The sequence below is a fragment of the Tenrec ecaudatus genome, chromosome 16 (genome assembly GCF_050624435.1).
Source record: "Tenrec ecaudatus isolate mTenEca1 chromosome 16, mTenEca1.hap1, whole genome shotgun sequence".
Lineage (NCBI taxonomy): Eukaryota > Metazoa > Chordata > Mammalia > Afrosoricida > Tenrecidae > Tenrec > Tenrec ecaudatus.
In genome coordinates, this window is record NC_134545.1 from 83,064,004 (window position 1) to 83,077,450 (window position 13,447).

The 13,447-nt window shown below is 44.1% G+C and overlaps 1 protein-coding gene across 1 annotated transcript in view; it reads right to left on the bottom strand.

The window, feature by feature from the left end:
• HPSE2 (heparanase 2 (inactive)) overlaps positions 1-13,447 on the bottom strand; it is a 687,528-nt gene that overhangs the window by 32,131 nt on the left and 641,950 nt on the right. Inside the window, exon 10 of the mRNA XM_075533453.1 lies at positions 3,207-3,352. Within this exon, the coding sequence (XP_075389568.1) occupies positions 3,207-3,352 (146 nt within the window). The remainder of the gene's footprint in view (positions 1-3,206; positions 3,353-13,447) is intronic.

Below are 13,447 nucleotides of genomic sequence, written 5' to 3' on the forward strand. Positions count from 1 at the left end.
GGGAAGGGAGCCTGCAATTGGAATTCCCTGCGTGTCAGAAGTGGAGCATGTCCTTTGGGAAGGGGCATCTTGAGTACCAGATCAAAAACATGGCCCAGCAATGTCTCTGGAGAAGCTGGAGGGCAGGGGTGGGCCAGGGAGGCTGATGCCTTGGAGTCCACGGCCATTCCCAGGGAAAGTCGATGTGTTTGTACACTGGGTTGGTCCATCATCTGCAAATCCAACTCAAAGGTTTTGGGTTCCGTAAGAGGCCATGTTTTGCCAAACATGTTTCCCCCTTAATTTCAAAGCCCCAGTGTATTTTAAAGGAAATTTAATCCACATGTTTCTGATTCATTTACACTTAACTCATCAAAATATTGTTTTGTAAGAGCCATTTGATGTCCAAGAAGCCTCAGGAACCTTTTTTTTAATGAGTCTTAAAAAAACTTCTCAAAAACAGGAAGTCTTATTTTACCAACAATAAATGAAATTGAACCCCAAAAGGCTCAATGTTGCTTCAACATCCACCATGTTCCAATTGGTTCTGAACTTGGCTAAGGGTCTCAGCTCCTCCCCAGCAACACACTGTATATACTTGAGAATAAGCCAAGGTTTTCAGCACATTTTAAATGCAGTTTTTGTGGTGAAATTAGGTGCCTCAGTGGATAGCAGGGTCGGCTTATACTCGAGTCTATATGATTTATTATCTTAGAAGCTGGTTTGATCAAAATGATTTCCCAGCCAAACCTTGTTTGTTTTCTGAACAAGCAGATCGAGGGTGAGAACTCCTCATTTTCTAACCTGAACAGTAGGCAGACCAACACCTGCTGGCATGGGTTTGCGCACGGAACAAACAATGGAACTTTGGGGATTCCATTCGATAACAGAGATGCAGCCACCTGGCACAGTGATGGCCAAATAGCAAGTATTCCGTATGTCCTATGGGGAGGGACATTGCGCAGGGGCTGTTGCTTGAATAGATGCCTCCTTTGAGTTGTGGCACTAGTAAGGTTATATTTTCTCCCCCAATCCCTGGTTTGACCAAGGACATACTTTTTCTCAGTAAAAGTGAAAATTGAATCGTGGGAAGCCATCATGCTCACTTTGCATAACCCTATGACTTAGACCTCATTGCCCGCACATAAATGAATCGATAGCGTTTCTTTATGATGGTTGTGGAGGATGTGGGGGCAAAGCCAGGACTTGGCTTCCTAGAGAGACCGAGAGAGTCTTCTGACCTGGCAGCACCTGGTGCCTGCTCCACGGGGGAGACCCACCACCCCTGTCAGCTCATTATGGACTCTTTCTTTGGATCGAACAGAAGCAAAATGACCCAGGATCACATGTGGCACAGAGGAACGAAGTCTTTCCTTTCTTTCCAACAAGTACGGTTTCCCTGTTTGCCCCTGGGCTTCTGGAATGACTTCTCAGAGAAAGCTCAGGAGAGGACTCTTGAATCCAGATCCTCTTAGCAACTTCTCTGAGATATTAAGCCGGTGAGCCAAAGAACTCAGAACCGCTTTGCCAGGCCACCTCCTTCTGGAGGATGCCACGAACCCAGAGGCGAAGGGTGCAACAATGCTCACGGGGCAGTGCCATCTTGATGTCCTATGTCTGCATTCCTTCACTCTTTCAGTCACAGAGACCTTCTTCATTCCAGGCGCAATACTAGACATGATGAATTCCAAAATAAAGGAGTCCCTGATCCTGAGCCCATGACAAACTCAGAATATGAGTGACAACTTTCCAAGAACGTGTTGAAGAGCACGTGGGCATGAATTGGAGTGAGATTATATAAGGAGATCTCAGGGTGGCCCCCTAAGTCCCTTCAAACCCATGCAAAATGACTCCTCCTGCACCCGTGGGCTCTCAGACGGATGTGCATTCAACATGGACAGAATGTCCCAAGAGTCATTTTTCTCTCTTGTGACTAGGGTCCACTTTTTGGGTGGTTACCTCCAGGCTGGGCAGAGACAAGGAATACAATGTTTCCTTGTGTGGGGATCAGATAACTCCAGGCCAAGGCCACAAAGCAAGTCCCTCTCTGTCAGGTATTGGACTACGCTTCCTGCTGATGTTGAAAACCTTTTGGCCTCAGCCCAAACCAGTGACCCTTCATCCACAAAAGGCACTTGTCTCTACAGACAAGACAACTCACCCTGGCCCCACCTCTGCTCAGCATGATTCTTTGAAAATATCTTATCATGATAAATGAATTGGCTTGGCTCCTCTCTGATCAAGGAAGGAGAAGGGGCATGGGCTGTAACCTGACCACTCCAGCCTCTTTGTGCCCCCCACCCCCATCCCCCACCCCCGGGAAGCCCTGACAGGCCAGAGGTGGGGCAAAGGCCGGCCTGGGGGGGCTGTTGCTACCCTCTCCTCCCTGTGAGGTGTTCTCTGCTTTAAGAGAAAGAGTTCTCTTTACCAGATGCCTACTCTCTCCCCTCAACAGGACGTGGTGTAAGAGAGCCCTATTTGGTCTCCTAGGCTTTGCTTGAGACCCAGTTTAAAATTTTTACTTAGGGTCTTGTGTTTTAAAAAGTATTTTTTGTCTGCCAAACTTGAAATTAATTTTCTTGGGTGTCTGAAAGAGATGAATCCTGGCACCCAGTACTGCAGAGAAGAGAGCGATCTTGTGGGACAGAGTGGCAAGTGCAGCCCCAAACAAAGGGAAACCTTCCCAGAGCTGGCAAGATTTTTGAAAGGAAGAAAATGGCTCTACAGACGGCCTGACCATGTTTGATCCCTCATTGGGTTCTGCTGGAGACACAAGGATTGAGGACAAAATTTCTATGTCATGAAGGGTCTTTGTCTCAGAAAGGCAGACTGCTTCCCTCAGAGTGCACAGCTGGAGCCTCAGAGTAGATTTTCCAGTTCTTGCCTTGGTTCAGGCTTGGGCACACACCAGAGCCTCCTGGGCATTCCATCAATGGCAGCCAAGAGAAAAGGTTAACTAAAACAATGTGTCAGATGAGTGAGTGGGCACACCCTTTATGAATCAATCTTGTGAACATGGGAAGGGGCCTTTGTTTGGAGAGAAAGCTGGGTGTCAGGGATTGCTTGAAATCCTGCATAGCCCGCATAGGGACCCCATGATGGAGTGATTAGATTAACCAAGGAAGGTGAGTGGCCTGGGAGTGGTCAGTCTTGATGGGGTCGCCAATGGCATAGAGTCTAGACCGCGTCCCAAGTGGTGGTCCTGTGCCATTCCTGTGAAGACTTACTTGTGGTGGTTTGTGCAGTGAGCGTAGATCCTTAGCTTGTCCCGGATCACCCGGCCAGGCCGGGGTTTCCGCTGGAGCCCAGCCACGTGTACAGCCAAGACTTTGGGGCCAATCAAGCGCTTGTAAAGGAGAGAGAGCCAGTAATCCTGTGGGGAACAGAGACACACGGAGAGTCAGTGGGAGAACATGCCCCCTGAGGTGTGAGTAAGCTCAATCTACACAAGTCAGAAACCACATTGCACCCTAAGCAGTGGGGTAGTCACCAGTATGATCCCAACCCTGCAAGCAGGGTCCCCCAACGGTAGGTTGAAAATGTGGACAATGGGGGTGTCAATGTAAACTGGGGCCGACCCAGAGCGGTAAAGAGAAGAAATGAACAAACTCTTTTTACATGTGAAGGCACAACCGGTCTGGGCCTGAAAACGTGAACTTTCTTTTCCTACGGCTTTACTGCCTGTACGGGGTTTACGATTTCTGGTTAATTGTAGAGTGGAGGATTTCCAGTCCTTGGGATTGTTACCCATGCAAGCATCCAAAATGTCATTTTCCAAATATTGTCACTGGAGACTAGGAGGAATGAAACTTCTCCAGGCCGGATCCCAGAGTCTTGCATTTCAGGGCCAGAAACACAGAGAGCACAATGTTCGCAAACCCTGCTGCCGACCCTTGGCCATCTTCTCTAAGTTAAAATGAAAAGGAATCATTCTCAGCTAAGAAGAAGGTGGAGCTTTGACCCACTCCGGGGCCATGAGATCAATGATCTCACTCGAAACCCACATGTGCATCTAAAATCACACAAACCTGCCCACTGGCCCCTCCCTTGGTATTATATTTGCGATTACATAAGTTCCTATCCCTTATGATGGTGTAAAGACATCAGTATTTATTACTCACATGTAAAACAGGGCTTCCGAATTTGTCTTGTATGTTCTGAAAAAATTGCCCCTCCATGCCCTTTCTGGAAACCACTGGATTTACTATTCCCGACATATTATTCCAGGTCTTCAAGACGTGAACTATGTCTTTTCAGCCTCCTAATGATCTTGGTTTTTCTGTTTGATAATCTACACCAGCAACAGTTTAAAAGCTTCTGGTGAAACTGCAGCAATCAGCAGAGAGCCTCAGCTTTCCCTTGCCAGCAGAATCGGTCTGCCACGTCAACTCTGAGTCCTAGTAGGCTCCAAGCCTTACCCATCAGTTACCTCAACTTGCTTTAAGTAGTCTAAGGGCAGTGGTACCATCTGTAGAATTTTGGAATCATTTGCTCAAAGCTAACTATTGCCGAGAAGTCTGAGGCTAACGGGCCTTTGGTTCTTCAGGTGGGTAGCCTAGTTGTTTACTTTTCAGGTTTGTTTTAATCTAATATACTTATAGGAGTCTTGCTTTATCTTTGATGATTGAACTTTTATGAGAAATGTATCAAGTATGAGTTTTTGCATCAACTTGAAGGCATTTTTGGGTTTCTTTTCACCAACAGCCCTCATAGGGTAGTGCTTATGTGTTGCGCTGCAAACCACAAGGTCAGCAGTTCGAACCTGCCAGCTACTCTAGAGAAGAAAGATGGGGCTTTCTTCTTCCATGATGAGTTTAGTCTTGAGAATCTACCGGGGAAGCTCTACTATGAGTCGCTCTAAGTCAGTGTTCACTCATTGGCAGTAAATTTCTTTCTTTCTTTTTGGGAGTTTTGACCATAAATAACTTTCTTTAACCTGTGAGCATTTTCTTTAAGCACAGCGTTGGGTCTTATGTCTTTTAATTTGCTCTAATCTGTTTCAGGAGTGTATTTGTTAGAACTCGACACTCAATTTTTTAAATATATTGTTGACAATTCAATGATCTCTGTGTCTTTCCTTCTGAAAGGGAGTGTCTGAAGTCTACATGTATTTTTCCTAGGTCCATTTCTGTTATTTACTACATCCAAAGAGCACTTTAATGGCCTGCTATTACATATTTTGTTTCTTTGCAATCTTTTCCTATCTCAGTTAGCTCACCTTTTTGTCTGGCTTGAAGCACTTACAGATCAGAAACTATAGTCTTTAATATGTATTGTACCACAACATAAAGGAAACAACTGGACCCCCTCCCAAGTGGACCAATCACCAATCATCAATAGACAACTGGACCAATTAGACCAGTCCCTCACAACTGGGCCAATAGACAACACCATAGTAAACAGAGGAAACAGTGAAGTCGCCAAAGATTTCTTCTTCCTTGCACCCACAAGAAATGCCCGTGGAAGCAGCAGTCAAGAAACAAAATGATGTATTGTCAAAAATCACAGAAAACACTTTGAGAACAAAGGTGCTCCTGATCCAAGCCATGGCATTTTAAATCGCCCCGTGAGCATGGGAAAACTAGATCATGAATAAGGAAAGCCAAAGAAGAAACGGTGCCTTTGAATCACGATGTTGGCAAGGAGTATTGAAGGCATGGACCACTAGAAGAATGAACAACTCTGTCTTGGAAGAAGTGCAGTCAAAATGAATGCTCCTTAGAAGGGAGGATAATCAGACTTCATCTGACTAATTTTATCATGAGGGATCCGTCTCTGCAGAAGGGACCCAATGCTTAATAAAGGAGGGGGAAGTCACCAAAAGAGAAGAAGACCCTTGTGATAAGTTTATTGTGCAAGCTGGGCCTCCGTAGGAACATGTTTAATCAGGGCTAAGTTTGATTGGATGGTGATGGAGATAGATGCTTTCCAAGGCCAGCCTCCCACCTCTCTTTCTCCCTGGTGATCAGACCAGCATGCTGCTGCTTGAGCTAATCCTTTGCCTCAGTCATGTGCTGCACTACCTGTGGGCTGAGCCAACCCATGAATTTTTGGGTTCATCCTTAGAGTTTGAGACTCCATTGGGGCCTGCTGTGATACTGACTGTTGCTACCCCACTCTGCTGCCTGCAAGCCGACTGCCTGACTTGCCTGAGGGCAAACTGTGATGTCTGCTTCCTTGACCTTGGACCAGAGCCCTAGTAACTTGAAGGACCTACAGTATATTAACTGTTCCATGAAAGTGAGTTGAACTGAGCCCTCTGAAACTGCTGTGTGGACTAATTATCTGCTCTATACCTTCTCACTATATAAACACACACACACACACACACACACACACATATATATAATCATAAGTGTCTTGGTTTTGTTTCTCTAGAGAACCCTGCCTAACACAACCCTCAATGAGATAGATTGACACAGGGGCTGCAACAATGCACTTAAACATAGCAACAGTTGTAAGGAAGGCACATGACCAAGCAGCATTTTATACTGTTGGACAAGTAAAAACTGACTTGAAAGAACCTACCAACAATATCAAGGAAGCCCGGTGGCACTGTTGGATAAGCTTTGGGTAGCTGATCTCAATATTGGTAGTTCAAACCCACCAGCTGCAGTTCAGGAGAAAGATGGGGCTGTCTGCTCCCATGAAGATTTATAGCCTTCAGAAACTCTAGGCAGTTTCACTGTGAGTTAAATGGACTCAGTGGAAGTGGGTAACAACAACAATATTGTCTGGCTGCCACTTTTATCATTTTTTTCCATTTTATGTTTATTATTGTTTGGTTTAATGAGTGTGTATATGTTTGACATGCAGGGAAACATAGGTAACTTACATGGCAATTCTGAAACACCTAAGCACTACATTCCCATGAAACCCGTGTGTTGCATCTAGCTCTGTCTTCCCTGCTGCTTTTGTGATTTTCTTTTCCTTGCTGTATATTTCATAATTTTATCCATATATATTTGTTCCTAAGCAATATATCATCTAATTTGCTGTTAGCTTTATGAAAGTACTGTCATGCTCAGTATAATTTTCTGTGGCTTATTTTATTTATTTATTTTACTTAACAGTATGCTTCCAAGATTTTCCAGGTTGCTATATCTACTTCCAGTTCATTCATTTTTCCGGGCTCTCTAACACTTCACGCTGTGAGCCTGCCACCATGTATTTGTGCTGCCTTCTGCTGATGGCCATTTGGGTGGTCACTCTTGTTATTTGACATTAGTATACAAAGTGCCTTTGACTACTCCTGCTCCTGTTTCTTAGACACAGGGGAAGGCCTCTGCAGGAGGGCTCCTTTCACTGTGAGTGTTAACCAGCAGCTGTATCACTTGGGGATTTCTTAAAAATGCAAACACACAGGCTTCACGCCAGACCTATAGAACCAGAATACACAGGACAGGGGCACAGACAGGGTGTGGTCCTCGAGATGACGTTTGAGCAGCACTGGTCTAGAATGTATACCTAACAGTAGAAGTTTTATGTCATTGAGAGGTATCCAAATATTCAAATTTATAGGATCCTGCCAAGATCTTTTTCAAATGTTTCTAATGATTCTAATTTGTACTTCTCTGTGATTTGGAACTAACTTGATGCCAGAAATCTGTTTTTTCCCCCCCTTTTTTGTGGATGCTCCCTCTACCGGTATCTGCTCCCTCTTGATCCACACCCTGTTAGTTGGAGACTGTGTGTCAATCTAGTGAGTGTCTGAAGTCTAGTTTTCTTTTCATTTGTTGCTTAAGAAGTTCTTTCTTATGTCTAGGCCATAATGATATTCTATATTTTCTGTATAACACTTAAAGTTATTTCCTGTCATGGTGAAGTCTGATCCTAATTTTACTTGATGGTTAAATTTAAGTCTATCTAGACTTAATCTGGAGGTGTGGTGTGATGTGAGGTCAATAACAAATTCCATTCTCTGCCCCGTTCCCCAACATGCTATGCAATGGTATCAGCGTCATCCACTAAACAGCCTCTCTCTTCTTTAGTGATCGGCACTGCCCTCGGCCACATTATCAGAATTCCCTCTATGAAGGCATGCTTCCAGAAGGGCTCTCTGCTCTGCTCCTCTTGGTCCCTGCACCAATACCCGATTATTTTCATCACCGTTATAAGATGCCTTGAAATCTGGCAGAGAAAATTCTCCTATTTTATTCTTCTGAAAGAGCTTTGTTTGTGGGCCTCTACACACATATTTTAGAATCAGATTATCAAAACCTGTTGGGACTTTGAAATTCCGTTAAAGTTATAGATCAAATGCGGATGGATTTATGTTTTATGATATTGAGTCTACTTATCCACAAATATGAAAGGACCCAAAAGGCAAACTCGTCCCTGGGAGGGTATCTTTCTGTCCTCCCTGATAAACTCTGAGAGAGAATCTCTCTTTCTCTCTCCCCCTCTCTCTGTCACTCTTTTCCTTGCTTCAAAGGTAAAAGTTCAAAATCATGTGATTCCCCTCCACCCTCTATTTAGAAATCATTTGTGTTAGTCTGGGTTGACTAGAGAAACAAACTCATAGGCACTCTTATGTGTGCCTTTATATAAAAGAGTAATTGTACATTAAGAAAACATCCCAGTCCAGTGCAGATCAAGTCTGTAAGTCCAATATTAGTCCACATGTCCAATACTAGTCCATAAATTCCTCCTCAGACTCACGCAACACATGCAATAATGCTGAATGCAGGAAGCTCACAAGCCAGTGGATGGAAAGTCTTGTGGATCCAGTGGTGGTAGAAGCATCTCAGTGCTGGCAGGGGTCTCCACGTGGCTCCTCCAGCTCCCAGGGCTCTAGCATAGCTCCATGTGTCTTGTCAGAAGGAATGTCTCATCAGAGTGAGGCTCTGTCCTGCCTCCAGTGAGCTACTTATCTCCTTAGCGCCTCCAAATGAGGTCAACAAGCTGTGACCAGATTGACAGCCAAAACTCCACCCTTTCACTCGTAAGTCTCAAATTGACAACAGATTATGTAACTACCACATCATCCTAGATCTATTGTCATGAAAAAAATGTTTTTAAAGAGAAGAAAACATGAGAACATTTTTCTGAAAGTTGAGAAAATCCATGGACCTCTGATGTCTAAGTTCCTCTTAGCCATGTGGCAGTGAGCATGACAATAAGGGGAATCCAGTGTTAAGTCCCAAACCTGCTCTGCCGGCAGATTTAGTGATCTTTCATGACTAGGAAGGCACACTTTCAAAGTGCTTCTACATGCCTTCCCTTCTGCCCGTCTACGAACACCATTTGTCATCAGTCTCTTCACTTCCATTTCTCAAACTGCATGTCGCAGGACAAGAGCCTTCATTTCTTTCTGATGTTCAAGGGCAGTATGTTTAGGTAAAGAATGTGGTTTTTGTATTTCTCCTGCACTGGAGGCAATGTATACATATTCCAAACCATTTTATTAGAAGCTAACCCAAGCATCGTACCATTGCGTAGTTCAATCATGTTAAGCAATCAGTGCTGTATAATTGCTATAAAAAAATCCGTTTCAGAACATTTTCTTCCTTCTTGAACTCCTTGATATCAGTTCTCCCTTACCTGCCCCTTCCACCTCCACCCCTCCAGCTGTACCCCCTCCCCCCAGGAACCCTTATTCAAATAGTTGATTCTGTAGACTCACCTATCCTGGGTTTCATATCCCAAAAATCATAGAAAAACACACAATAGAGAGTCAGGGCTATTAAAAATATATTTTAAAGCCTCTTTGCTTTTCAAAATAACTTTTCACAGTTAGTTCAGAACTATTGTTTAAATACCCATAGTTTACATTAAATTACATATATATGCATATACAAAAATGAAATAAAATAAAACCCCACTGCTTTTGAGTTGATTTGGACTCATAGTGATATAATGCTATATAGGGATTCATAGGTTTTACACACACACACACACACACTCTTTAGGCTGAACATCTTTATGGGAACAGATTGCCTTATCATTCTCCCATGGAGTGGCTATTGGGCTTGAACCACAGACTTTGAGGTTTTCCATCTAATGCCTACCCAAAATTATGCCACCAGAGGCCCTGTATATACATTTGTATGTGTGTATATATACATATATGTGTGTGTATCTATCTATCAATCTGATAGTGGATACTTTGGGGTAGACAGAGGAGTTAGGAAATGAATAGTGAGGGAACACATAATTTGATGGAAATTATTGATAATGTTTTAGGTTGGGATTGGGTGGTAGATTTGCAGGTGCTGGTTGTTTTAATTTTGCTTTCAAATTAACATGTAATCATCGATCATATCTTGCATGCATCAAATAATATATTAAAATAAGGGGAATGGTGGATGCATCTGCTTAGCAGAGTTTCCTTTATGAAGCTGACACCATGACCCATCCCTAGTGGGCATCTCTTTGACTCGGTCTCCTGGCCGGGGGGGTGGGGGGTGAGGGGTGGGGGTGGGGGGTGGGGGGCGGGGGGTGGGGGGGAGGCAGGTTTCTGTTGGTTTGGTTTTCGTTTTCATGGTTATCTCTGGGAGCCATCTCAGCTGGTGCAAGTCAGTGGATGGCGGCCTGCAACCCAAGGTGATTGTGGTGTCTGCCCTGTGACTTCGCTCCATGTACTGTTTTCAGACTCATCCTCATCCCTGTTCTTCTATCAGTTCCTGACTTAGCCTACTCTTTTTTAAAAACCCATTTTCCTTCTTTCTCTGTGTTCCTTCATTTAAATCAGCTATCAGAGAATCAAATTCTAATGCTTTCTTTCTCTTCATTCTCCCCGTGTGCCTTACTTTCTTTTCTTCCATTTTACAAAAAAAAGATGCCATCCAACTAATCATAAGGAAAACTAAACAATGGAATAACTAAAATGGGCGATTTCTTTCCAAACGGACATGTAAATGGACAACATAGCTCTATGTCCAGGATAGGTAAGAAGATGCATATGATATATATTTCATAAAAATAGAAATTATGTGAAAGAAAGAATATGATGAGAAGTTGCCAGAGAATAAAAGTTATCAAAACTAAAGGCAAATTGAATGGCTTTTTTCTGTCAACAACAAAATAGTCCAGACCAAAGCGTGCATTGCCATTTTCAAGAGACAAAGAGAGATACAGACAGACATTCTTTAAATGTATCAGACATTTGAAGAGGTTGAAGACAAATAGTGCCCATTTATTAGTTGGAGAGGGAGAACTAATAACAGATGACACTGAAAAGACAGAGGGTTTAAATCTTTTCTTTTTCTTCAGTTATTTGTCAAAAAGTCAATTGCTGTCTAAGAGCTAGGCAAGGCAGTATAAGGAGTATGTTGAACCAAGATAAATAGGGAATACGAGAGAAACCAACAGAGAGCTGCAGATTTTTCTGGGTGAATATTGCACTTCATGTGTTCCATGAGACCTAAGATATTGCCTTATTTCTTCCTACAGCTCAGTGCTGGAATATGTGCATATATGGGAACATCTATCACAGTGTCTGATGCATGAAAGTACATTAACAATATTGCTTATTTTTCTCTTTTTTCCCGAAGGGTTTTCTTTAATCTCATGAAATAATTATGTTTCAATATGTGCACATATCACAGCCTACTGAAGATGCTAGAGAATGCTGGTTCATCTCAAGACCTAGGAATAGGTATTAGGGATGTAGTGGTAAGACAAACTTGGTATATGAAGCTTATAACCAGAAAAGGAATCTTAAGCAACATGTCAGGCAATGGGCTGGTTAGTGCCAATCGTGCTATTGGTCATGGAGGAAGAGGGCAGGGTGCTTTAAGACCAAGTCATAAAGGACAGGGCCTAGTTTCAAAGTGGTGGGTCAGAGAAAGAGTCTCTCTGGAGTGATATTTAAGATTTGAGGAAAAGGAAGGGAAGGGACAGAAAGTGTTCCGGGAAAGAGGAAGAGCCTGTTCAAAGGCTCTGAGATGGGCAAGGCACGTGGCATGTGTGAACATATCAAAAGAGACCAATTCAGCCGGAGCTCAGTAAGTGAAGGCAAGCGTGAGGCAAGATGAGGATGGCTGGAGCCAGTCCACATGCAAAGGATTTGAGAATTCATCTTAAAATAAATGGGAAGCCACAGCAGAATATTAAGAAAGGAAATGACATTATTCAATTTGCATTGAGCAAGTGGACTCTCACAGCTGTGCCGAGAATAGGTTGGCAAAAACCCTTTAAAAAGCTAGTTGAGGAGGAAGATGAATCCAGTTTTGATGAAGGCGGTGGAATCACATTAGGAGAAGAAGGTCTGAGAGACAAAATTCAGGAGATAAAACTGATAGCACTCGGTGATTGGGTCATCGATTGGCTATAATATATGAGCATGAAACTGGAAACAGAGCATTTTAGAGGCTCAAATTTACTCTTTTGGAGGACGGGATCACTACTGGCAGCAAAAAACAAAAAACAAACCCAAAAAACCCCCAAAAGACAAAAACAACAGCATTTCCCTTCTCTTATCAACCTCCCTTCCTAGCCTAACCCCAGCCCACAAAAGTTTAGTGAAACTGAGTTCTCCCTTAGCTCTGGTGGTGTAGTGGTTAAGTGTTGGGCTGTGATCCACCTGGTAGGCAGTTCGAAACCACCAGCAGCTTCGAGGGAACAAGAATGGGCTTTCTACTCCCATACACAGTTAAAGTCTCCGGAACCTACAGGGGCCACTGTGAGTGGCTGACTGGACGGCAGCGGGTTTTGGAGTGAAGGTCTCCCTGGGGTAAAATAAGCAGAGACTGTTTCTGACAACCAGCACGACGAAGCCGAGTGTCAGTGATAGCCAGCGCCTTGCATTGGTTGAGTCTTCCCCGCTGTGTTCCCGAGGTGGCGCTCTGGCATTTCTCTCCATCACTGTTGCTGCTGGGTGCCACCATGGGGTGGGTTCCGACTCATCACAACTGTAGAGGGCAAAGTAGAACTGCCCCGCAGAGTCTGTGAATCTTTACGGGAGTAGATCACCAGGCCTTTCTTCTTTGAGCCACTAACCCATGCTCTACAAATGCATTGGCCTTATGCACTTACTTACATTACTTATTGGTTCTCATGTTTACTATTTCCATTCATCCAAAGCTGAGCACAAGGCCCTTGCCTTAAGGGACCAAAGTCCGCTCCTCTTCCATCTGTGTCCTCACTACGGGGCCCAGAGACCTCAGAGCCGAGAGCACCTACTTTTCAGACCACGATCTGAGTTCGCCCACAAACAAAACCAAAAGACAAACCCAAAGTCCCAGGATCCCCTGTTCAAATAGCTCCCATCTTGTTTCCAGGAGCTGCATGACCCTCGGCTTGGCATCTGGCCTACCCGAGAAGAGACCAAGCTCCGGCATGTGGACCACTAGACCAGAAGGTCAGAAGAGGCAGCTGTTAGTGGAGAGGGGCTGCGTGCCTAGGCCTGTGGGCTGAGCTTTCGACACCATGTGGCCTGCAGACCTTTCCTGATGTACAACCAAGCCAGAGGCGAGAAGCAGGGACCGGCCCTGGCTGCAGACCCTGGTCTGAGCAACCAGTGAAA